Source organism: Stomoxys calcitrans, chromosome 5 (assembly GCF_963082655.1).
Source record: "Stomoxys calcitrans chromosome 5, idStoCalc2.1, whole genome shotgun sequence".
Lineage (NCBI taxonomy): Eukaryota > Metazoa > Arthropoda > Insecta > Diptera > Muscidae > Stomoxys > Stomoxys calcitrans.
In genome coordinates this window covers 46,998,459-47,026,081 of record NC_081556.1, presented here as the reverse complement: position 1 = coordinate 47,026,081, position 27,623 = coordinate 46,998,459, and the positions used below count along the sequence as shown (strand labels likewise).

At 40.2% G+C, this 27,623-nt stretch overlaps 1 protein-coding gene across 3 annotated transcripts; it reads left to right on the top strand.

The window, feature by feature from the left end:
• Positions 1-515: 515 nt before the first annotated feature.
• Positions 516-27,484, top strand: LOC106091772 (uncharacterized). Of its 3 annotated transcripts, none has more exons than XM_059369639.1 (10): positions 516-601; positions 666-895; positions 963-1,198; positions 6,217-6,394; positions 8,980-9,138; positions 9,198-9,463; positions 9,518-9,653; positions 9,723-10,313; positions 14,436-14,672; positions 27,020-27,484. In XM_059369639.1, the coding sequence occupies exons 1-10, from the start codon at positions 579-581 to the stop codon at positions 27,256-27,258; spliced, it is 2,295 nt and encodes a 764-aa protein (XP_059225622.1). In that variant the 5' UTR covers positions 516-578; the 3' UTR covers positions 27,259-27,484. The 3 variants fall into 3 exon arrangements, with proteins under 3 accessions (XP_059225622.1, XP_013113884.2, XP_059225623.1); XM_013258430.2 differs by having other exon boundaries at positions 954-1,198; XM_059369640.1 differs by lacking the exon at positions 14,436-14,672 and having other exon boundaries at positions 954-1,198.
• Positions 27,485-27,623: the final 139 nt, after the last annotated feature.

Here is a 27,623-nt window from a genome sequence, read left to right as displayed (position 1 = left end):
GAGCTATATCCAAATCTGAACCGATTTTTCCCAATTTAAATAGGCTTCGTCTCTAGGCCGAAAAACATGCCCGTACTAAATTTTAAGACGATCGGATAAAAATTGCGACCTGTTGTTTGTACACAATTTAACATGGACAGACGGACAGACAAACGGACAGACAGACAGACAGGCGGACATAGCTAAATCGAATCAGAAAGTGATTCTGAGTTGATCGGTTTTTCCTTTTGGGTGATACAAACTAAATCACTAAGTTATAATACCCTGTACCACAGTAGTGGTGTAGGGTATAAAAATTGTTCTGAGTCGATCGGTATACTTATCTATGGGTCTATCTCTTCTACTGCTGGGCTTTACAAACAAATTTCATTTAATTCATTTTAAATTTATTCATAATCATCAAGCCAAGACACTAAGTTATAATATCCTGTTCTAGAGTATGGGGTAGGGTATAATTATTTCTTGCAATATGTTATCTAATTACATAACCATTTGGAGTGACAGTTAAAAAATTATTTTTTTGTTGTCATTTAAAATAATTAAGAAAATATTTCAATTCAATTTCACTTTTCAACATAATGGGGGACTCTTTTACACCAGGGTAATTTATTTGCTTTAGTCCTTTGTATTATCCATATTTCATTGAAAGAATTCATCTCAAACAGCAAAAAGGATGCAGCTACAGAAACTTCCCAAGGAGATGTTACAGATTTAACAATTATAACTTCGGAAATATCAAATGAAAGTAAAGAAACTCTAAGAAACCTTGAAAGATTTGGAAGGCATCGCTCTTTTCGTGTTGCTGATGCTGCTACCGAAACCGATTTTCCAATGGTTAACAGTCTGACCGTATCCTTTACCCCAACGTTGAAGCAAGAAATTCAAGATAAAAGAGGTGGGTTTGCTTTGTTTGTATGAGAAATATAGTGGATAAATATTTGTTCATTTTTAAGAATCCTTAGACAGCTTTAAAAATCTGCCTTCAACGAGCTCCAGTGAGCAAGTCATTAAATTGCAACCCCAATTTGCTTTGAAATCCAGCAAGTCGCAGTTTGTCAGCAGAGTCGATAGTATCGATGACAGGAAAGATAAACGTTTTACCTTGGGCCACAGCAAGTCCCAATATAGCCCTAAATTTCAAGGCTATGACGAGGAAGATGATCTAGCCATTTCTAATCTACAAAAGGGAAATGTCTTTGTAAGTTAATTCAATCTTCTCATACCCTCCACCATAGGATGGGGATATAATAATTTCGTCATTCCATTTGTAAAACAGTGAAATATTGATCTGAGACCCAAGTTCATATATGCTTGATCCTCTTGACATTCTAAATCGATTTGTGTCATGTTCGTCCTTCCGTCTTTCGAAAACACGCTAATTGTTTAAAGGACAAAGCTAGCCGCTTGAAATTTTGCAAAAATACTTTTTTCTAGTGTAGGTGAAATGGGATTGTAAATGGGCCATATCGATCCGTGTTTTGACATAACTGTCCAATAAATCGATCTCCCGTTTTGACTTCTTGAATCACTAGATGGCGCTATCCTTATTCCATTTGGTTGAAATTTTGCACTTTACGTTTTATTTCGATTACCAACATCAGTGTTAGTTATGGTCTGAATCAATCCATAACCTGGTATAGCTGACATATAAACCAATCTTAGATCTTGACTTCTGGAGCCTCTAGACAGCGGAATTCCTTTCCGATTTTGCAGAAATTTTGAGAGAGATGTTTTGTTATAACTTTATTTGCTAAGTATGGTCCAAACCGGTTCAGCAACTTGATATAGATGCACCATATAAATCGATCTCCCAATTTGACTTCTTGAGCTTCTAGAGGGCGCAATGCTTAGCCGATTTGGTTGAAATTTTGCATTTTGCGTTTTATTTCGACTTCCAACATCAGTGTTGGTTATGGTCAGAATCAATCTATAACCTGGTATAGCTGACATATAAACCATTCTTGGATCTTGACTTCTGGAGCCTCTAGACGGCGGAATTCTTTTCTGATTTAGAAGAAATTTTTTTACGAGATTTTTATACCCTGCACCACCACTGTTGTACAGGGTATTATAGATTTGTGCGTTTGTTTGCAACGCTAAGATGGAGAAGAGCTAGACCCATTGATAAGTATACCGATCGATTCAGAATCACTTTCTGATTCGATTTAGCCATGTCTGTCTGTGAGTCCATATATTCTTGTAATCAAAGTGCAGGTCGTATTTGTTGCTCGATTGTCGCGAAATTTTGGGGGGACGCAATTCTTATCCGATTTGGCTGAAATTTTGTACAATGACCTTCAACATACGTGCCAAATATGGTCTGAATCGGTCTATAACCTGATATAGCTTCCATATAAACCGATCTTCCGACATAACTTCATGAGCCCTTTTACGAGGCAATTCTTATCCCATTTTGCTAAAATTTTGCGCAATGACTTCTACTCTGGTCTCCAATATCCAAACCAATTATGGTCCCCAATAGCATGGCAATTTTTATCCATTATCCTTTGTTGGCCCATAAAGGGATACTGGGCAAAGAACTTGACAAATCCGATCCATGGTGGAGGGTATATAAGATTCCGCCCGGACTAACTTAGCACGCTTTGACTTGCTATACCCACTACCATAGGATGGGGGTGTACTAATATAGTCATTCCGTTTGTAACACCTCGAAATATTGATCTAGGACCCCATAATGTATAAATATTCTTGATCGTCTCGGCATACTGATTCGATCTAGCCATGTCCGTCCATCTGTCGAAATCACGATACTGGTCGAACGCATAAAGCTAGCTGCTTAAAATTGTGCACAGACACTTAATTCTGATAAAGGTTGTTGTTGTTGTTGTAGCAGTTTATTGTGTTCTATCATTCGTCTGCTCAGGTCTTGACACTCAACAGAATCAGAGTGTCAAGACCCAGGAACTCTGCGACTAAGATTAGGGTGCGTCCACAGAGATCTGGGTCTGAGTCGAGTGGGTCTGGCCGGGCAGTTAAACAGGTGACGTGTATCGTGCGGTCCCTGGTTACAATCGGGACATACATCTTGCACGTCGGCATCAATCCTTGCTCTGTAGGAGTTGAGGCGGCTGCATCTGCCGGAACGTAATTGAGCCAGAACTACTCTGGTTTGCCGGGGGAGGTCAATTTCTTCAGGTGCAATGTGATTCGAACCTTCTTCAAGGACTACATTCACCCGGTAGCCATTTACCGCATCTGCTACCGTGTCTGCATGAATGTTGTCTAGACCTGCTTGATATAGAGGTTCTCTCTTGTTGCGCTAAACCTCACGCTCTAGATCATGTAGATCTACCTTAAGGCTTCTGGGCGGTGGATATCCATCCACAAGATGGTGATTTGGATGGTCTCTGTGATAACGGCCTAAAAGGTATTGCTTAGACAGCATGTAGTTAAGTCTTCGCACTGGTAGTTAAGTATTTAAGTCTTCGCACAGCTCGCTCATTCTCTTGTCATTGGGGTCCATAGCACGAATCCCATCACGCTCGTCTGGGTCAGATAGTCCGGCACGGACCAGAAGCGTGCGGAGAAGGCACTCCGGGATGTGCCTCTCCCATGACGAAAATAGACGAACACATACACTGAAGTGGCAGCCCTTGCCGTTGGGGATTCCATCGGGTCAATCCGGTGCGTACAACCGGCTGCCATGGAATTGATTGATAAAGGTGGTTGGGAATTGGAAATGGGCCATATCGGTTCAGAGTTAGATATAGCTCCCATATAAACATATCTTCCGATTTGACATCATAAGCCCCTGGAAGCTGCATTTGTTTTCCGATTTGGCTGAAATTTCGCATGTGGCATCGTGTTACGATTTTCAAAACTGCAAAGTACGGTCCGTATCGGTCAATAACCTGATATAGCTCTCATATAAACCGATCTTCCGATTTGACTTCTGGATCCCCTAGAAGCTTCGATTTTCATCCGATTTGGCTGAAACTTTGCCCATAGCGTTGTGTTATGACTTCCAACAACTATGCTGAGTATGGTTCAAATCGGTCCATAACCTGTTATAGCTGCCATATAAACCGATCTTGGATCTTGCTTTCTTGAGCCACTAGAGGGCGCAATTCCTTTCCGATTTGACTGAAATTTTGCACATAGTGTTCGGTTCCTAGAATTTTTAACTTTTGCTGGTTCGACAGAAGTTTGGTATGTAGAATAAAATCATGCCATTCAACCAAATTTTCAGCAGAATCCATGGGGGAGGGTTTCCAAGATTAGGCAAGGCCGAACTTAGCATGCTTTTACTTGGCTTTTTTATACCCTCCACCATAAGATGGGGGGTATACTAATTTCGTCATTCTGTTTGTAACTACTCGAAATATTCGTCTGAGACCCCATAAAGTATATATATTCTTGATCGTCGTGAAATTTTATGTCGATCTAGCCATGTCCGTCCGTCTGTCCGTCCGTCCGTCCGTCCGTCCGTCCGTCCGTCCGTCCGTCCGTCCGTCCGTCCGTCCGTCCGTCCGTCCGTCCGTCCGTCCGTCCGTCCGTCCGTCCGTCCGTCCGTCCGTCTGTCTGTCGAAAGCACGCTAACTTCCGAAGGAGTAAAGCTAGCCGCTTGAAATTTTGCACAAATACTTCTTATTAGTGTAGGTCGGTTGGTATTGTAAATGGGCCATATCGGTCCATGTTTTGATATAGCTGCCATATAAACCGATCTTGGGTCTTGACTTCTTGAGCCTCTAGAGTGCGCAATTCTTATCCGATTGGGATGAAATTTTGCACGACGTGTTTTGTTATAACATCCAACAACTGTGATAAGTATGGTTCAAATCGGTCCATAACCTGATATAGCTGCCATATAAACCGATCTTGGGTCTTGACTTCTTGAGCCTCTAGAGTGCGCAATTCTTATCCGATTGGAATGAAATTTTGCACGACGTGTTTTGTTATGATATCCAACAACTGTGCCAAGTATGGTTCAAATCGGTCCATAACCTGATATAGCTGCCATATAAACCGATCTTGGGTCTTGACTTCTTGAGCCTCTAGAGTGCGCAATTCTTATCCGATCAGAATGTATTTTTGCACGACGTGTTTTGTTACGATATCCAACAACTGTGCCAAGTATGGTTTAAATCGGTTCATAACCTGATATAGCTGTCATATAAACCGATCATGGGTCTTGACTTCTTGAGCCTCTAGAGTGCGCAATTCTTATCCGATTGGGATGAAATTTTGCACGACGTGTTTTGTTATAACATCCAACAACTGTGATAAGTATGGTTCAAATCGGTCTATAACCTGATATAGCTGCCATATAAACCGATCTTGGGTCTTGACTTCTTGAGCCTCTAGAGTGCGCAATTCTTATCCGATCAGAATGTATTTTTGCACGACGTGTTTTGTTATGATATCCAACAACTGTGCCAAGTATGGTTTAAATCGGTTCATAACCTGATATAGCTGTCATATAAACCGATCTTGGGTCTTGACTTCTTGAGCCTCTAGAGTGCGCAATTCTTATCCGATTGGGATGAAATTTTGCACGACGTGTTTTGTTATAACATCCAACAACTGTGATAAGTATGGTTCAAATCGGTCTATAACCTGATATAGCTGCCATATAAACCGATCTTGGGTCTTGACTTCTTGAGCCTCTAGAGTGCGCAATTCTTATCCGATCAGAATGTATTTTTGCACGACGTGTTTTGTTATGATATCCAACAACTGTGCCAAGTATGGTCCAAATCGGTTCATAACCTGATATAGCTGTCATATAAACCGATCTGGGATCTTGACTTCTTGAGCCTCTAGAGGTCGCAATTATTATCCGATTTGCCTGAAATTTTGTACGACGGATTCTCTCATGACCATTAACATACGTGTTTATTATGGTCTGAATCGGTTTATAGCCTGATATAGCTCCCATATAAATCGATCTCTCTATTTTACTTCTTGAGCCCACAAAGGGCGCAATTCTTATTCGAATTGGCTGACATTTTACACAGGTCTCCAACATATAATTTAATTGTGGTCCAAACCGGACCATATCTTGATATCGCTCTAATAGCAGAGCAAATCTTTTCTTATATCCTTTTTTTGCCTAAGAAGAGATGCCGGGAAAAGAACTCGACATATGCGATCCATGGTGGAGGGTATATAAGATTCGGCCCGGCCGAACTTAGCACGCTTTTACTTGTTTTATTTTATTATCCTTTGTCTAAGCTTTTCCTATTTATTTTAAAGGTTTATATGATCATACCTCCTGATGGTGGCTATGGTTGGTTCATTATGTTTATATCCTTTTGCTGTCAAATTGTGGTGGATGGCATTATCTTTGGCATTGGCGTCATACTACCTTACATAGCTCAAGAGTTTGGCGTGCCTGGCTCAAAAGTGGTCTTGGTGGCATCCATGCAAGTGGGTAAGTCGTGGGAGTATTAGGATAAAAATACTTATCATACCCACCACCGACGGACGGGGGTATATTAGTTTTGTCGTTCCATTTGCAACACATCGAAATATCGATTTCCGACCCTACAAGGTATGTATAAATATTTGTGATCATCGTGTATATATTTCAGATTCTAAGACGATTTCATGCTGTATGTGTGTCTGTCTGTCACGTCTAATCACGCTACAGCCCTTAGATATCTAGATATTGAGTTGAAATTTAGCCAAACCCCTATTTTTTCATAGGCTGGTTAAGTTTTTTAACGGGCCAGATCGGATCATATTTGCCTATAGATGGCAAGTAGACTGATGGCCCGATTTAGGGCCTTGAGCCCTTAAAAGGTAAACTTATTGCCCGGTTTTGTTGAAATTCGACACAGAGAGGTTGGTTAGGTTATGTTGAAAAGCAGATGTTAATCCGCCCCATGCCATATTAATCCGAGGACACCTTAACGCAGATGTACTTGAACGCCTGCACTTGAATCCTGACGAGACCATCAGAAAAATTTTCTGCGGTGGTTTTTTGCTAGCAACATTTGTGAGGTACTATGCCATGTAAAACTTCTCTCCAAAGAGGTGTCGCACTGCGGCACCTCGATCGGACTCGACTATAAAAAGGAGGCCCCTTATCTGGGAGGAGACTTCCTGTATCCAAGTACGGATTTCGCTGCATTTTCCATGGAGTGGGCAATAGTTTGCCACTGCGCCATTGTATCAAGGAGTGGTTTCATCCAGCCGTTGTGTCAGTCGAGTGCAGTATGCCGCTGTCATTTGTTGTGTTTGCAGCTTTTCAATGTCCAGCTTGCGTGCAGTGTCAGATCGTACTTTCCTCGCCAAACGGGTGCGAACCTTTGCTGCAACAAGGTAATGATCCGAATCTATATTCGCTCCACAGATCGATCGTACGTCTAACACGCTGGATGAATGCCTTCCATCTATCAAAACGTGATCAAAACGAGGTTCCTAGTGTTTTGATCGGGTGACAACCATGTGAATATTTTTATGTTTAAATCTGGTGCTACTAACTACCATGTTTTTTGCCGCGGCGAAATCTCTCAGCCTCAACCCATTACTGGACGTTGTCTCGTGGAGGCTAAACTTTCCGATTATTGGACCAAAGATGTCTTTCTTCCATATCTTCGCATTAAAATCTCCCAGAACGATTTTAATATCAGGGGGCGGGGCAGCGGTCATATTCTCGCTCTCTAGGAGTTCGTAGAAAATATCCTTGGTCTGCTCTTCCTTGTCTTCCGTCGGGTCTCAGCCTCAACCCATTACTGGACGTTGTCTCGTGGAGGCTTAACTTTCCGATTATTGGAACAAAAATGTCTTTCTTCCATATCTTCGCATTAAAATCTCCCAGAACGATTTTAATATCAGGGGGCGAGGCAGCGGTCATATTCTCTCTCTCTAGGAGCTCGTAGAAAATATCCTTGGTCTGCTCTTCCTTGTCTTCCTTCGGTTCATGGGCACAAATAAGGCTGATGTGGAAGAATTTGGCCTTTATGTGGATTGTGGCTAGCTTCTCATCCACCGGATTAAAGCTGGAGGCAAGTTGTCTAAGTCTCCGACTAACCACAAATCCACAGCCAAATTCATGCCTCGTGTTATGGCAGCTATAGCATAGTTGGTCACCGTTTGGTGTTGTAGTGATGCCATTCCCAGTCCATCGCACTTCCTGTAAGGCGGTAACATCTGCCTTGTACTTCTCTAATACATCCGCCAGCGCGTATACTGCACCTTCTCTATAAAGAGTGCGGATATTACGCAGATCCGCAAATCATGGTCCTTTTTTCGTTAGCGTGGGTCTTCAATGTGGGGGGGTCCGTTTTTACTATTTCTTTGCTGCTCATAGTAATGGGTTGCCCAAAAAGTAATTGCGGATTTTTCATATAGTCGGCGGTAACAAATTTTTTTTACAACTTGTGACTCTGTAATTGCATTCTTTCCTCTGTCAGTTATCAGCTGTTACTTTTAGCTTGCTTTAGAAAAAAAGTGTAAAAAAAGTATATATGATTAAAGTTCATTCTAAGTTTTATTAAAAATGCATTTACTTTCTTTTAAAAAATCCGCAATTACTTTTTGGGCAACCCTAGATATGCTAATATGCCCACAAACATTCCATTAAGGAACAGGGGAAACATCTCACAAAGCAATGAGTACCGATCCAAGTAAAAACTCAATGATAAGGGGTCTCCTTTTTATAGACCAGTCTGAAAGGCGAGTCGCAGTGCGACACCTCTTTGGAGAGAAGCTTTTATATGGCTGCTATACTATTTTATCAAATGTCAGCATTAGAAGGGGATAACCACCGCTGAATTTGTCTGATGTTCTCGCCAGGATTTATATCCAGGCGTTCAGTGTCATAGACGGACATGCTAACCTCTGCTCTACGGTGGCTTCCAATATAGTTAAAGAGTTCATAAAAAACCGTTACCCTGATATGACTTCTTAAGACCATAGCAGGTTTCAGGTAAATTTTTGCAAAGTCCACGGTGGTGAGTATCCAAGATTTGGCCCGGGCGAACTGTAACTTGTTACCTGCTTCATTTGTAGGCTTTTATTTCCTGTCTGGAACTTTATCCAGTGCCTTTATCAATAAATTTGGTTTTCGTCCCGTGGCTTTGGCTGGATGTCTCTTATCCATAACCTTGTTAACGGTGGCCACTTTCAGCATCAACCTTCCCATGATGATAATTTTCTACAGCATTTTAGGTTTGCTATTCAGTTCTGCTACATTCAATCACTTAATCCGCTTTGCTATCCTTGCTTAGGAGGTCCTAGCCTGAGTATGATCTGGGTATCATCTCAACTTATTATTGGCTACTATTTTGAAAAATATCGTCCCATTGCCAATGGCCTGTCTTGTTCTGGGGCAGGTGCTGGCATTATGATGTTTGCCTATATGAACAATGTGCTGGTGGTCTCTTGGGGTTGGCGTAACCTAATGCGTTTGCATGTGGCATTCTTGCTGTTGGTATTTCTAATGGTTTTGACTTTTGTGGAGATGGCTCCAACCAAAGTGGGTAGAATGAAGGAGGTAAGCCGAAAATTCTAGCAAATTTAATCAAGTCATAAGATGAAAATATCTCAGGCAAATTGGGATGACAGCGATTCGGATTCTTATGATTCAATAACCGATATGATACGATATTCACGTTACTCACGTTATTCGTTGAAACACAATGAGGATATCTATGACATGGGGGAAAATTTTCAAAATATAATGGGTGAGTCATAAGAAATAAATTCCCTAAAATTTTACATAAAATTTTATGTTTAAAATTTCTTATCTTTAGAAAAAATGGAAGATTTAGCGCCCACACTACCACAACATAAAGGGTGTTTTGCAACATGCCTAAAATCCTGTTGCCCCTGCCTTCAAAGTTTCTTACAACGCCCATGGCAAGCCCCAGCCCAAGAAGCTCAACACTATGTCATACATCAGGATCTCATGGAACGACAAGACCTCTTCTACATGGGTCCCAGACAGGGTTCCCATGATATTGATGCTGGTGTCAGTGCTTCTACTACTACAACCCCTGGACCTCGCAAATCTATTATCTTCGGTCCCACGGAGGTACATACCATCTCCTTGGATGACATAGATGAGAAAATCAATTCAAAGCGAATCATCAACAGATTATCCACTATGACACTTCCTCGCTCCATAGCAGATCATCGAAAGTCCTACAAAGAATTGCAGCAAACTCATCGCTTTCCCCTATTGGCTTTTCTGCGACCTAAAAATCTCATACATCCAAAAATACGAAATGCCTTCAATATGTTATTTGATTTTCGTTTGTTGGCCCTTATGGAGTTTCGTGTGCTCTTGGCTTCGGCATTTCTGTTTCCCATGGGTTTTAATATACCATTTGTATACTCCACAGGTGAGTTTTTGGAAGCGAAGAACAAAATCAAGGAAAACATAAAAGATTACCTCAGATCACGCCTACGAAGGCAACCTTTAGACCTACAGATTAGGTATTAGGCAATGGCTCCCTCTGCTATGAGACTTACAGCGGTAGTAGAGTAAATTGTAAAGAAGAGCAGGTCATTCTAACCAGGGCTGCGGAGACAAGCGATTTTGACTCGACTCCGAGAAGATTCCTCGACTCCGACACCGGGAAGATTCATCGATTCCGACTCCAACTCCGGAGTCGACTCCGGGGTATGTTAATCCTCGAAATATTCGTCTAAGACCCCATAAAGTTTATATATTATTGATCTTCGTGATATTTTAAGTCGATCTAGCCATGTCCGTCCGTCTGTCTATCCAAACTATGCTAACTTTCGAAGGAGCAAAGCTAATTGCATGAAATTTTTCACAGTGTAGGTAGGTTAGGATTGTAAGTGGACCATATCGGTCAATGTTTTGATATAGCTGCTATATAAACCGATCTAGGGTCTTGACTTCTTGAGCTTCTGGAGGGCGTAATTCCTATCCGATTGGGCTGCACAACGGTTTCTCCCACGACCTTTAACATACGTGTCAAATATGGTCTCCATATTTTACTTCTTGAGCCCTTAAAGGAAGCAATTATTATCCGATTTGGCTGAATTTTTACACAAAGACTTCTACTATGGTCTCTAACATTCAATTTAATTATGGTCAGGCGAATACTGTTCTTGGAGAACGACCGTCCTCCATTTGCACCTGAAGAATTGGCCTCCCCCGGCAAACCAGAGTAGTTCTGGCTCAATTACATTCCGGCAGATGCAGCCGCCTCAGCTCCTACAGAGCAAGGATTGATGCCGACGTACAAGATGTATGTTCCGATTGTGACCACGGACCACACGATACACGTCACCTGTTTAATTGCCCAGCCAGACCCACCCTACTCAGACGTAGATCCCAATGGACGCACCCCATCTTGTCGCAGAGTTGTATTGGAAATAATTAAGGATTTTGTGAATAGCACGAAATTCCAAACTTAAAATTTTCTTTTTAGAGGTTACTTTATAGTTTTAAGAGCGCACAACCAGCCGATTACTGGCTTAGGTGTATGTCCATGGTGGGATGTTTCGGATGACTATCTGCACCCTCTTTCCAACCTAACCTAGTCGCAGAGATCCTGGATCTTGACACTCAACAGAATCAAGAAGACGAAAGAGAGAACACAACAAACTGCTACTACAACAACAATCAATCCCATGGCAGCCGGTTGTACGTACCGGATTGACCCGATGGAGTTCTTCATCGGCAAAGGCTGCCGCCTCAGTGTACAACACACTGGTAAAACAACAACAACAATGACTTCTGCAATGGTTTCCAACATTCTATTCGATTATGGTCCGAACCATGGACCATAACTTGATATAGCCCTACTAGCATTGCAATTAATTTCTTTAACCTTTTTTGGCCTAAAAGAGATTCCGGTAAAACAACTCGACAAATGCGATCCATGGTGGAGGGTACATAAGGTTCGGGCCGGCCGGAAAACAAACAATACAAGAAAATAATTGCTATAATATTGGAGCTATGTCAATATTGGAGCTATGTCCAGTCTGAACTGAATGTTGGAGACCATAGTAGAAGTCATTGTGTAAAGTTTCAGCCAATTCGAGCAAGAATTGTGCCATTTGGGGTCTCAAGAAGTAATATAGAGAGATCGGTTTATATGGGAGCTATATCAGGCTATGAACCGATTAGGACCATATTTGACTCGTAAGTTGAAGACATTGGAAGGTGTTGTACTAAATTTCAGCCAAATCGGATAATAATTACGCCCTCTGGAGGTTCAAGAAGTCAAGACCCGAGATCGGTTTATATGGCAGCTATATCAGGTTATGGACTGATTTCATAATAAAACACCTCATGCAAAATTGCAGTCAAATCGGATAAAAATTGAGCCCTCTAGTGGCTCAAAAATTCAAGACCCAAGATCGGTTTATATGGCAGCTATATCAGGTTATGAACCGATTTCTACCACACTCAGCACAGTTATGGGAAGTCACAATAAAACACCTCATGCAAAATTGCAGCCAAATCGGATAAAAATTGTGCCCTCTAGTGGCTCAAGAAGTCAAGACCCAAGATTATATGGCAGCTATATCAAAACATGGACCGATATAGCCCATTTACAATCCCAACTGACCTACACAAAAAAGAAGTATTTGTGCAAAATTTCAAGCAGATAGCTTTACTCCTTTGGAAGTAAGCGTGCCTTTGACAGACAGACGGACCGTCGGATGGACGGACGGACGGACATGGCAAAATCGACGTAAAATGTCATGACGAACAGGAACATATACTTTATGGGGTCTTAGTCGAATATTTCGAGTAGTTACGAACAGAATGACGAAATTAGTATACCCCAATCCTATGGTAGAGGGTATAAAAAGGCGATAAGGTCGGCCGGGCCGATCTCGGGTGTATATGTAAACCACCTCTCGTCATAATCCGGTCAATAAATGCATAATTTATGCCCCCAAATTTATGGACCAAATTCGGCATGGACATTAGTTATTGTTCAATTTTGTAGAACTAAATATTCGTTTTTTGGTAGCTAGATCCAAATATAGACCGATCTGAACCATATACGATAAGGATATCGAAGAGCCTAACAGAACTTACTGTCACAAATTTCGACGAAATCGGACAAAAAATGTGCCTTTTATGAGCACAAAACCTTAAATCAAGAGACCGGTCTATATGGCAGCTACATCTAAATCTGGACCGATCTAGGCTAAATTGAAGACGGATGTCGAAGTCCCTAACATAACTCACTGTACCAAATTTCGGCGACATTGGACAATAAACCAAATCCCTATATGACAGCTTAATCCAAATCTGGACCGATCTGTGCCAAATTAAAGAAGAATGTCGAAGATCCTAACACAACTCTCCGTCCCAAATTTAGGCAAAATAAAATAAGTGTGCCCTTTATGGGTCCAAGTCCTGAAATGGGGGGAACGGTCCATATGGCAGCTATATCCAAATCTGGACCGATTTTGGCCAAATTGAAGAAGGATATCGAAGTATCTAATACAACTAACTGTCCCAAATTTAGGCAAAATCGGACAATAATTGCGCCTTTAATGGGCCCAAGACCTTAAATTGAGAGATGGGCCTATATGGCAGCTATATTCAAATCTGGTCCGATCTGGGCCAAATTGTTGAAGGATGTCGGAGACCCGAACATATCAAGTAGCTTAACACAAAAAGGGGGTCCTTATCATTGAGCTTAAAATTGAATCGGGCAGCACTTATTGATTTGTGAGAAGTTTGCCCCAGTTTCAAATTTGCAATCTTTCATTAGGTGTTCGGTGTAAACATATTATATAGCTGTTAATTCTCGTTTAGACTTATATATGTTGGACCTTGATAACACTTCGTAACTTCCTTCCAGTTTGAACTTACGGTTGCTCTTCCACCAAACCATCCAGCGATCGTTTCATTATTCAGCGTCACTACTTTCTTTCATCTATCCTTAAATTTTGCACTTTTATAACAGTCCTTACTTCTCCAATAGCATGTCAGTGCGTTAAACATTTCCCATGGGTCTTTTGATTATCAAGAGTTCTCTTGGAGACGCGATTAACACCATTTATGAATTGCATTACATCGCCGCCATTTTCCATAATGCAACCTCTGCTAAGGCCATTAATTAAAGACTGTAATTATAGCCAATAAGATAACAACGGCCTGTGGGAAAAGCGACACCCAACACAAAGCTTTTGACATATCATGAGGCCTTTGTCATTTACATCTCTATTTGCATTTAAATCTACATTTGCATCTACACCTACACCTTTGCCAGTTTGCTCTTGTATTACATTTGCTGATGTCATTTACTCTGGTATTTATTCTAGCCAAGCTGTGTCTGTTACATTATCTTACTTTTCGCAGTATAACATCTCTCTCTCTCTCTCTCTCTCTTGCCTAACGATTTTCTTTTTTCCGTTATTGTTTTCTATGGCAATGTTGAACTGTTTGCTGGTCACCTGTCTACCTCTGCCTCTCTGTGGCTCTCCCAATCTCACTCTTCACGATGTCTATGTATACTAAGTGCGTGTACAAATTGAGCCGAGTTTTGCAAAGCTAATTTCACCCTCCATTGGCTTCTCGAATTTTGCCTTTCGCATTGCATCAGGTTTTGTGGCATACAAATTTCGTGAGCATACAACATTCATATGTGGAGGCGGCATGGTATTCGGGGGAGTAGCCGTTTTGGCGAGTGCCTTCTATGGCCACGATGTGGTATGGTTCCAGTTTCTGTATGCCATCTGTTATGGCATAGCCCCAGGTAAGTTTTTGGGCAAGTTATGAGTATGGTTTTAGAGTGGCTCATCTCATGTCCTTGCATTGCAACTCAATCTTCTGCCACTTATGCACGCACAACCAGGGCAAAAAAAAAACACACACACATAAAAGAGAGAACGACATACAATATTTTGTATGCACCAACATACATGTATGGCGAAGTCTTGTTGTGCGATACATATTCACACACACACACACATAGACTCACTCATATAGCTCTCATTTACAAACTTTATGTTTGCATACATTTATCACGAACTCATCAAGTCCATTTTTATGAGTCTCCATGTCTCGTACATCCATTCAATTTAAAGGTAGAAAGAAAAGAGTTATCGGTGGGGAAAAGGAGATTGGGGCACATAAATCAGTAGAAGTCAATGGGACAGAAGATGGTAAAAGAGTAAAATTTCCCACCTACATTCCAATAAGGAATAGCGAATAGACTTTTCTTATGTCAAATAAAGGGCTCTAATAGTGTGCCGCTGAGCGATACTATAACAGAGAATCTTCACATGGCTGAAGGCCTTATAATCTCGTCTGATGTTCTCCTCTGAATTCGAATTCTTGGGTAATATGCGGAGTTACAAACCTATGCGTCATGGTAGCTTCTGTTAGATGGGAAGTTTAGGTTATAGTGGTTATAGTCGGAAATCGAACTCAAATAGCAATTTTCCCGTAGTTTCCCTAGTACTTTCCGAACAATGGTGCAACACTGTGTGCCGATCTGTATTCCTAACTGTAGCTTTATTGATGTCATCAACTTCATTTTTATAACCTCTACCATAGGATGGCGGTATACTAGTTTCGTCATTCTGTTTGTAACTCCTCGAAATATGCGTCTGAGACCCCATACTGTATATATATTCTTGATCGTCATGACATTTTAAGTCGATCTAGACGTGTCCGTCCGTCCGCATGTCCGTCCGCCTATCCGTCCGTCCGTCTGTATGTCGAAAGCACGCTAACTTTCGAAGGAGCAAAGCTAGCCGCTTGAAATTTTGCACAAATACTTCTAATTAGTGTAGGTCAGTTGGGACTGTAAATGGGCCATATTGGTCTATGTTTTGATATAGCTGCCCTATAAACCGATCTTGTGTCTTGACTATTTCAGCCTCTAGAGGGCGCAATTCTTACCCGATTGGGCTGAAATTTAGCAAGAAGTGTTTTGTTATGACTTCCAACAATTGTGCCAAATATGGTTTAAATTTGTTCATAACCAGATATAGCTGCCACATAAACCGATCTTGGGTCTTGACTTCTTGACTTCTTGAGTCTCTAGAGGGCGCAATTCTTATCCGATTGAAATGAAATTTGGCACGAAGTCTTTTATTATGACATCCAACAACAGTGACAAGTATGGTTCAAATCGGTTCATAACCTGATATAGCTGCCATATAAACCGATCTGGGGTCTTGACTTCTTGAGCCACAAGAGGGCGCAATTATTATCCTATTGGGCTGAAATTTTGCATGAGGTGTTTTTTTTTATGACTTCCAACAGTTGTGCCAAATATGGTTGCAATTGGTTCATAACCTGATATAGCTGGCTTGTAAACCGATCTGGGATCTTGATTCTTGAACATCTAGAGGGCGCAATTCTTATCCGATTTGGCTGAAATTTTGCATGAAGTGTTTTGTTATGACTTCCAACAGTTGTGTTAATTGGCTCATAACCTGATATAGCTGCCATATAAACCGATGTGGGATCTTGACTTCTTGAGCCTCTAGAGAGCGCAATTCTTATCCGATTGGGCTGACATTTTGCAAAAAGTGTTTTGTTATGACTTCCAATAGTTGTGCCAAATATGGTTTTAATTGGTTGATAACCTGATATAGCTGGCTTATAAACCGATCTGGGATCTTGACTTTTTGAGCCTCTAGAGGGCGCAATTCTTATCCGATTGGGCTGAAATTTTGCACAATGACTTCTCTCTTGACCTTCAAAATATGTGCCAATTATGGTCTGAGTCGGTCTATAGCTTGCTATAGCTTATATCTTGAGCCCCCAAAGGGCTCAATTCTTATTCGAATTAGCTGACATTTTACACCGGTGTTACTTACTTTAATTATCTATGGCAGAATATTTGTACCACTAGCCGAACGTAGAATAGCGCTCTAAGCGCCTCGATCTTCTGCGCTCATTCTAAAATTTTTGACACCAAGTTTCGAGGTGTCTCCCACCACTTAATCTTTCTATCGAGCTTTTGGTCATCCCGGTTTTGCGTGTGCCACCGTGTTTGTTTTCAAAAGACTGCTTTGCTGGAGCATCTTCATCCATTCTGATAACATGACCTAGCCAACGCAGGTCAGGCATGTTACTATGCTATCGTCGTCATACAGCTCGTGGTTCATACGTCGCCTATATTCTCCATTAACGCAAACTGGTCCATATATTTTACGAAGTATCTTTCTATCAAATACTCCAAGTACTGCCTCATCTGCTTTCACAAGTAAGTTCAGAACCATATAACAACACGGGTAGTTTCAGTGTCTTGTATAGTGTAGTCTTTGTCTGTCGATAGGTGGCCTTGTTTCTAAACAGCTTACTTAGTCCAAAGTAGCATCTGTTTGCCAGTATTGTTCTTCGCTTAATCTCAGAACTGCTGTCATTCGTTTCGGTTACGGCGGTGCCGAGGAAGATAAAGTTACAGACTGTCTCAAAGTTGTGGTTCCGAACTTTCCCCATTTTCTTTATCTGCTCGGTTGTGCAAGGCTTGTTGGGAGTTGCCAGACCCGTTTACGGCCAGACCCATTTTCACTGACTCTCTTTCGATTCTTTCAAAGGCAGCAGTTACTACTTCCGGTGACCGACCTATGATGTCGATGTCGTCAGCATAGGCGAGTAGCATGTGTTCTCTTGTGATTAGTGTGCCATATCTATTCACATCTGCATTTCGTATAATCTTCTCCAGCAGGATATTAAAGAGATCACACGATAGGCTGTCTCCTTGTCTGAAACCTCGTTTGGTATTAAATGGTTCGGAGAGATTCTTTCCTATTCTTACTGAGGAACGCGTATCAGCTAGTGTCATCCTGCAGAGTCTTATTAATTTTGCAGGGATACCAAACTCAAACATGGCTTCAAATATCTTTGAACGTAAAGGAGTATCGAAGACGGCTTTGTAGTCAACAAAGTGATGGTAGGTGTTGATTTGTCCTTCTCGGGTCTTTTCCAGGATTTGGCGCAGTGTAAATATCTGGTCCAGGGTGGATTTACCAGGTTTAAAGCTGCATTGATAGGGCACAATTATCTCATTGACTTTAGGTTTTAATCTTTCACACCCTGCCCTCGAGAGTATCTTGTATGCGATGGCACATTCCGTCTTGTCTCCTTTCTTGTGTACGGGACATAGTATGCTAAGGTTCCAATCATCGGGTATGCGTTCTTCTAGGCAGATTGCGCAGATAAGCTGATGCATACGCCTTATCAGCGTGTCGCCTCCGGTTTTAAATAGTTCAGCGGGTAATCCGTCGGCTCCTGCTGCATTCTTGTTCTTTAGTCAGACCACTGCTACTTGGACCTCATTCCAAGTAGCAGTAGCATACACAGGTCCCCAACATATAATTTAATTGTGGTGCGAACCGGACCATATCTTGATATCGCTCTAAAAGCAGAGCAAATCGTTTCTTTCATCTTTTTTGCCTAATAAGAGATACCAGGAAAAGAACTAGACAGATGCGATCCATGGTGGAGGGTATATAAGATTCGGCCCGGCCGAACTTAGCACGCTCTTACTTGTTGCCCCTAATTTAAGGTCTTAGGAATTGTTTTTGTACCATTAATGTGTCGCTTATCCTGTAACATATTCCTTGAAAAATCCATCCACCAAGTTTACAACACCATCGCTGCCGAAATGGCTAGAATACCCTCATCGCCATCATCACCTACCGCAACCTCTCCGACAACAGCATCGTCATCATCATCATCGTCATTTTTACCATTCATCGAATGACCAACAGGCAAACAGTATTAATTATGCTGCTTCATGTTACTTCAGCCGCTTTCGTCGTTTTGCTGTGGCATTCTGTGGCATGGTCATGTTGTTTATGCTGGTTGTTTGTTTATTGGCATGTTGTTGGGTAAGCATCATGCATATCCCTGTTGATGATGGTGTTGGCATTGGAATTGGTGCTCTTGCTGTTGCACATCTTTCATGCTTTCGATGTTGCCACAAATGTATGAGACTATGCAAACGAATACAATTTTAATTATATTCTCCTTTATGTTTATTTACGAGCAAACGACCGACGAAAACTTAAAGTGGAATGTTTATTTCACCATTCGCCTCCACTAGATTTACGACATGAATCCACCAAAATATAATGACTAATATCCTCGTGATACTTGTTTGGGAACAAATTGGGAATTGATTATGGTTTAAATGGTCTCAAGATGTCATATCGGTATATCTGTACCTATCTGGACCTATACCACCATATTGACCAATTCGGATAAAACTTGGCACTGATGTTTTAAGTCATAAGGTAGATCTTAGGGTCAAATTTCAACCGAATCAGGTGAAAATTCAGGCTTCAAAGAGCTAACGAATTGAATATGAGAATCGGTTTATATGGGGGCTATATCTATTTATAGACTCATTTAGATCATACTTGGCATGGATGTTGAAAGTCAAAACTCAAGTCTTTGTTCCGAATTTCAGCCAAACCTGATAAAAATTGAGGCTTCTAAGGGCTCAAGTCATCACATAAGTCTTTGTTCGGAATTTGAGTCTAATCGGATGGAAATTGACGTTTCTAGGGGATGAAGAAGTTGAACCCGGGGGATATGTTCATGTGGGGGCTATATCAGTTTATAGACCGACTAAGATCGTACTGGGCATGGATGTTGAAAGTAAAAACTCAAGTCTTTGTTCCGAATTTCAGCCAAACCTGATAAAAATTGAGGCTTCTAAGGGCTCAAAAAGCCAAATCCGGGGATCGTTTTATGTGGAGGTTATATCTGTCTATCGACCGATTCGAATCATACCTTGAATGGATGCTGGAAGTCATTAAACAAGTCATTGTTCTAAAGTTCAGCCAAACCGGATTAAAATTTAGGCTCCTAAGGGTTCAAGAAGTCAAATCGATATGGGGGCTATATCCAAATCTGAACCAATATGGCCCATTTGCCATCCCCAACGACCTACATCATTATCTAAATCTCTATTGAGTATCTGGGCAAAATTTCAAGCGGCTAGATTTACGCGTTCGACTGCCATCATAATTTCGACAGACGGACGGACATGGCTAGATCAACTCAGAACGTCGAGACGATCAAGAACAGATCAAAAAACAGTTTCGATGTCTATATATTGGGTTGCCCAAAAAGTAATTGCGGATTTTTCAGATAGTCGGCGTTGACAAATTTTTTCACAGCTTGTGACTCTGTAATTGCATTCTTTCTTCTGTCAGTTATCAGCTGTTACTTTTAGCTTGCTTTAGAAAAAAGTGTAAAAAAAGTATATTTGATTAAAGTTCATTCTAAGTTTTATTAAAAATGCATTTAATTTCTTTTAAACAATCCGCAATTACTTTTTGGGCAACCCAATAACTCATTGCCACCATAATGCTGAACCTTGGGAATCCACCACCATATCTATATCTGGTTATACTCCGATTTGGACCGTACTTGTAAAATTTTGACAGATTGTGTACCCATTGACCCTCCCTCTTACCAAAAAAAAAAAAAAAATGCCAATCAAAACCAAAAGTGGACCGATGGGCGCAATAGGTTATCAAATAGCAGGTATTGGTGACTAGAAAACGAATATCGCATTCAAATTTTGGTCCATGTACCCAGTGGCCGCCTCAACCCCAAAAACTCCTCTAAACAGATATATTAGACTTTCATGTCAATATGGGACTCACATGAAAAGTATTCGGCATTAGATTACACATATGGCATAAAAAATTATGTCCAAGTAATGGGAGGTCGCCCCACCCCCAAATACACCCAAATGGCCATATTAGCCGACCCTGGCTATAGGGACTCAAATGAAAGGTATGTGGGAGTAGATTACGAATTTGACATAAAAATTTGATATCCATATATATTAGTCGAAATTTTTAAGGTGCCATTCCTCCTTTTAAAAGCACTTCACATTAACCTAATTTTTAACAAGTAAAAAGGCGTTAAATTCGGCCGGGCCGAAATTTGGATACCCACCACCTGGGTTATATATGTAAACCACCTTTTATCAAAATCCGGTGTAAATTGCATACCTTATGTCCCATAGCAGTTATATCGAAATATGTTCCGATTTGGACCAAATACTAATCGGTACAAGTCATTGTTCAATTGTGTATAAGAAGATATTGGTCTTTTTAGAAGCTATAATTGTAAATAAACCGATTCGACACGAATGTCGAAAAGCCTAACACAACGAACTGTCCCAAATCTCGGCAGAATCGGACAATAAATGAACCCAATATGGACCCAAAATCTTAAATCTTATATGGCTGCTATATTCAAATCTGTACCGATATGGGCCAAACTGACAAAGGATGTCGAAGTGCCTAACGCAACTCACTGTCTCAAATTTCGGCAAAATCGGACAAAAAATGCGCCTATTATGGCCCAAAAACTTAAAACCAAGAGATCGGTCTATATGGCAGCTATATTCAAATCTGTACCGATCTGGGCCAAATTGAAGAACGACGTCGAAGAGCCTCACGCAACTCACTGTCTTAAATTTCGGCAAAATCGGACAATAAATGCGCCTATTGTGGCGCCAAAACCCAAAACCGGGAAATCGGTCTATATGGCAGCTATATCCAAATCTGAAACGATCTAAGCCAAATTGATGAAGGATGTCAAAGTGCCTAACGCAAGTCACTGTCCCAAATTTCAGCAAAATCGGATAATAAATGTGGTTTTTATGGGCCTAAGACCCTAAATCGGCGTATCGGTCTATATGGCAGCTATATTCAAATCTGGACCGATCTGGGCCAAATTGACGAAGGATGCCGATGTGCCTAACGCAACTCACTGTCTCAAATTTCGGCAAAATCGGATAATACTTGTGGCTTTTATGAGCCTAAGACCCGAAATCGGAGGATCGGTCTATATGGCAGCTGTATCAAAATCTAAACCGATCTGGGAAATTAATGGATGATGTTGAAGGGCCTATCACAACTCACTGTCACAAATTTCAGCAAAATCGGATAATAAATGTGGCTTTTATGGGCCTAAGACCCTAAATCGATGGATCGGTCTATATGGGGGCTATATGAAGATATAGTCCAATATATCCCATCTTCGAACTTAACCTGCTTATGGACAAAAAAAGAATCTGAGCAAAGTTTCAGCTCAATATCTTTATTTTTAAAGACTGTAGCATGATTTCAACAGACAGACGGACATGTCTAGATCGTCTTAGATTTTTTACGCTGATCAAGAATATATGTACTTCATAGGGTTGGAAATGGATATTTCTATATGTTGCAAACGGAATGACAAAATGAATATACCCCTATCCTTCGGTGGTGGGTATAATTAAAATTGCCGTGCCGAACTTTAGATACCCAACACCATGGATATATTAATCATCCTATTTAATTATAACTTCACTGCCATATCCATGGTTGTATCTAAATAGGAGCTGGTCTGGATCATATTTTATTCCGATCCAGACCGAGAACTCATATACACGTAACAGTTTCAGCGAAGTCATGTAATAAATCCGCTCTCTATGGGATTAAGACCCTACATTAGAAGATCGGTTCATATGATAGCTTTAACTATTTAAACTGATTTGGATTAAATTTGGATCGGTTGTCGGGAGGCTTAAAATAACTCACTATTTAAAATTTCAACGATATCGGGTGATAAATAAAGCTTTTTTGGGATTCAGATCCTTAATCGCGAAATCGGTCTACATGGCGGCTATACTTAAATATCTTCCGATCTGAATCAAATTTGAATCGAATGCCGGGAGGCTTACAAGTACTCACATTTTGACAAAATTTCCCATAAAAATAAAAATTTTACGAAATATCCTATAGAAGTGCAATTTTGACAAAATTTTGAAGAAACTTCCAGTAGAAATGAAATTTTGTAAAAATGTCTCAGTTGTAGTGAATTTTTTAAATAATTCTCTTTAGAAAAAAAAAACTTATGGAAATTAAATTTTCAATCAATTTCCTATAAAATAAAGTTTTGAAAATATTTTCTTTAAAAAGAAACTGTGACTAAATTTATTAAAGATATGGAGTTTAGAAAAAAACTCCTATACTGTTACAAAATTTCTTTTGAAAAATTAAATTTTGGCTAAAATTTCCTATTCCCAGGAAATAAAAAATGACACATACTATACGAACCGTAACTTGCCATATGGGGGGTTCCACTGGTATCAACGTGGTTGATAAAAACTCACCTTGTGGTATCTCGTGACTTAACTCCACCTCGAAACAGCTTTCTTATCACTAAGGGATAGACTCCATATCTGATAGTTATGCATGGTGTCTGCGCCCAGACCTCAGCTTTGAACCTCTACTAGCTGAACCGGGCCCACTCCGATGCTCCTTCTTTTACTTTATATGGAACAAAATTATTTTTTGAATATTTATTTTCGACAATAAAAGAGCTTTTAGTGAAATACCATGCTACGAAATTGGTATATGTATTGGGTTGCCCAAAAAGTAATTGCGGATTTTTTAAAAGAAAGTAAATGCATTTTTAATAAAACTTAGAATGAACTTTAATCAAATATACTTTTTTTACACTTTTTTTCTAAAGCAAGCTAAAAGCCACAGCTGATAACTGACAGAAGAAAGAATGCAATTACAGAGTCACAAGCTGTGAAAAAATTTGTCAACGGCGACTATATGAAAAATCTGCAATTACTTTTTGGGCAACCCAATATGTTGCTTGACTTGCCTTTATCTGAATCCCATATGTTCATTTTTGGTCTACGAATTCGCTCGGAGGGTTTAGAGTCATTTAAGTTTGGATGTTAGATGTACTTCATTCTTAAAAGACTTTATTTGAGCCCAATATTCTCATAATGTCCGATTTAAGGAAAGAAAATATCAGCTTAATGCTCTTCTCTCAAATACTTCTTTAAACCCCATATTGCCATTCGTTTCAGGAGAGTTTATGGCATGAGGCATTCCCCAAACACATGGCCTAAAATTTTGAATCTTTGGGCATTGTTTTGAGAAAGGGGTGGTGGCCCAAAAACATGATGCCACAATTGGATATCAGATTCGTATTCTACTCCCAAATACCTTTATTTGAGCCCCATATTGCGATGGTCAGTAAATAACTGCTGTTTGCAGGTTGTTTTGGGGAAGGGGTAGACTCCCTAAAAATTGGTTCTGAAAGTGGGTATCAATTTCGTGCTTTACTCCCCAATAGCTTTCATGTCAGCCCAATATTGACATGGTCGATAAATATGGCCGATTTTGGGGTGTTTTGGGGAGTAGTGTGGCCCCCAAACTCTTAGCCCTGAAAATATTTTTGCATCATGCTTTATTCTCAAACACATTTTATATGAGCCCCATATTACCATTGGCCTCAAAATTTGATTTAAAATTCGTTTTCCAATCTCAAATATCTTTTATTTAAACCCCTTATTGTAAAAGTCAGCAAATATGTCCGGTTGGGGGTATCAATATCGAGCTCTACTCTCTTTAAGACCTACATTGTCATGGAGAGCACGCACGTCCAATTTGGGGGTTGTTATGAGGGTGGGATATCCCCTAAACAGTTCGTCCCATATTAGATTCTTGGTTCTTTCATGTGAGCCCCATATTTCCATAGTCGGCAAACATATCTCTAATAGCATAGCAATTCTGGTTTAGGGGATGGGGTGGCCCCCAAACACTTGGCCCCACATTTGGATATCGGATTCGTATTATACTCTCAAAAACCTTTTATTTAAGCCCCATATTGCCATGGTCAGCTAATAAATCCATTTGGGGGTTGTTTTGGGGAAGGGGTGGACGCCTGGAAATTTATTTTAGTTGAGTCCAATATTGCCATGATCGGCAAATACGTCCGATTTAGGGGTGTTTTGAGGATAGGAATGGTCCCTTAAAAACTTGGTCCAACAATTGGATATCAGATACGTTTTCTAATCTTAGATACCTTTCATTTCAGTCCCATATTGTTTGGATTGGTTATATATATATTTGGTGGGTTTTGTGGTGGGGCGGCCCCCCTGGGTACCTCATCCAAAATTTGGATGTCAATTTTATTTTTAGGTTACTAAAAGAGAGCACACAAAAATTTTCCTAAATCGCACCACCCATCTCCGAGATCTGGCGTTCCTGAAAATAAGGGGAAGGGTCCGGCCTCTCTTCAGATATCAAAAATGTAGTTCCCTATTTTCATAACGGGACCATCACCATCCGTGAAAATTTGAAGAAGATTGGTTCAGTCGTTTTTGAGTCCGTACAAACCGACAAACAAAAACACAAATTCATTTTTAAACCCTACACCCATCCAATGGGTATACTAATTTCGTCATTCTGTTTGTGACTCTCTGAAATATTCGTCTAAGACCTCATAAAGTATATTTATTCCTGATCGTCATGACATTTTAAGTCGATCTAGCAATGTCTATCCGTCTGTCTCTCCGTCGAAAGCACGCTAACTTTCAAAGGAATGAAGCTAGCCGCTTAAAATCTTGCAAAAATACTTCTTAATAGTGTAGGACGATTGGGATTTAAATGGGCCATATTGGTCAATGTTTTGATATAGCTGCCATATAAACCGATCTTGGATCTTGACTTCTTGAGCCACTAGGGGGCACAATTCTTATCTAATTTGGCTGAAATTTTGCATGGCATGTTTCGATGACTTCCAACAACTGTGAAAAGTATGGTCTAAATTGTTCCATACCCTAATATAGCTTCCATATAAACCGATCTGGAATCTGAGCCACTAGAGGGCGCAATTATTATCCGATTTGGCACATCGATTGGCACGATTTTGTACATCGGCTGCTCCCATGAACATACGTGTCAAATATGGTCTGAATCGGTCGCAATTCTTATCCGAATAGGCTGAAATTTTGCCTGACGTGTCTTGTTATGACTTCCATCAACTGTGCTAAATATTGTTTACATCGGTCTATAACCTGATAAAGCTTCCATTTAAACCTATCTTGAATCTTGACTTCTTGGGCCTTTAGAGGGCGCAATTCTTATCTGATTAGGCTGAAATTTTGTATGACTTATTTTGTTATAACTTCCAACAACTGTGCCATATACGGTTTAAATCGGCTCATAACCTGATATAGCTGCCATATGAACCGATTTTGGATCTTGATTTCTTGAGCGTCTAGAGGGCATAATTATTATCCGATTTGGCTAAATTTTGTACATCGGCTATGGTCTGAATCGGTCTTTAGCCTGATACAGCTCCCATATAAACCGATCGCCCTATTTTAATTCTTGAGCCCATTAAAGACAGCAATTCTTATTCGTATTGGCTGAAATTTTACACAATAACTTCCACTATAGTCGCCAACATTCAATTCAATTATGGTCCGAATCCTAAGCCAGTAATCGGCTTCGAATTCTAATAGGACTTTCTGAAGAATTGAAGTTTTTGTAGTAAAATTAAATGTTGACAATTTTTTTTAAAGAAAAAACTTTTAGCTATTATTTTTATTGTCTCGGCTTTAGTTGCAGAAGAAACTTAAAAAAAAAAATTCAATGAAAAATCTTTCAATAACAACATACCTGTATATAACCATTTCATAATGCACATAAAGCCACGGGCTCTCATAAACATGCATACTTTAACTACCCAGTGGGAAAAGTACTAAGGCCTGCTTGAATCAGTCCATATAACAACTCTTCAAGTCCTTCTAATAGAATGACCGTATGCCTTTTAAATGAAGCTTTCAAAAGGACTACCTTGCAACTTCTAAAAGTTTGACAAATGAAGCCTCTACCATCTTTATTGGTTCCTCTGGAATAATCCTATGAAATAAATGAGACACATTCGAGTGTTTGATGAACTTCTAATGTTTTTAAGCACTAATTCTGTCCTTTTGAGAGCCATCTATTTATAGTGAAAGGCAAGTACTAACCTGGCTACGTCACTTAATGTTAAAAATATTTAAACATGGAGTTCTGTGACCAGGCCTCGCGGATCAAAACGAGGAATGATAACAAGCCTCGAAGTCGCCACCTTTTCCCGTTGGGTATGCACACCACTTTGTTTTTTTTTTTTTTGTGAGCAACGGCATTCTTGCTGCTACTCATATCATTATTTAATGGTTTAGTCTATTTGCTTCACCTGCCTCTTTTGGTTTGTGCCAGCAATTGCTTTTAGCCCCCTTTATGTTGTTCTTATTGCCTCTTGCCATGCTTGCAGCTTTTTATTCCACTCTGCGTGCTATTATCTATGTTCGTTCCTTGGGTTTGGATAAATTAACGAATGCCTTTGGCCTGACTGCTTTGGCCATGGGAATGGGCGTTTTTATTGGCACAACCGCTGGTGGTATCCTCAATGATCTGACCGGCGATTATACGGCTTCATTTGCATTTGCGGGAATTTGCATTATTGTCGCGGGCTCTCTGAAATTGTTATTGCCACATCTAAGGGACCAGTGAGGTCAATGCAAGCAGCTCGAAAAAGTGAAAGGCATGTGAAAGCCACAATGGCGTTATCTTCAAATGCAATTTTGTACAGATGAAGAAGAAGAAGCGAGAAATGGAGACGACAAAATTAAGCCAAGGGAAAACGGAAATCAGTGCAAACACATCTAGGACAATGAAATGCAGGAAATCAGTGTGAACATATCTTGGATAATAAAAATGGCCAGGGATTATTTCTGTATGAGTGTGTGTGTGTAAATGTTGTTATAAGGAAAATTAAGGAAAAATAATTACCAAAAATCCTTGAATTTTATGCAAATCTGAATTAAAGGAGGGACAGGTAAGTATACATGTTTAAACTAAAAACACAAAAGTTTTTT

Excerpts from the sequence above, each read along its gene's own strand:
- LOC106091772 (XM_013258430.2), top strand. The coding sequence starts at position 579 with ATGGGGGACTCTTTTACACCAGG. Across the intron at positions 9,464-9,517 it reads AAGTGGGTAGAATGAAGGAG|GCAAATTGGGATGACAGCGA; the intron begins GTAAGCCGAAAA and ends AAAATATCTCAG. Across the intron at positions 14,673-27,019 it reads CTGTTATGGCATAGCCCCAG|CTTTTTATTCCACTCTGCGT; the intron begins GTAAGTTTTTGG and ends CCATGCTTGCAG.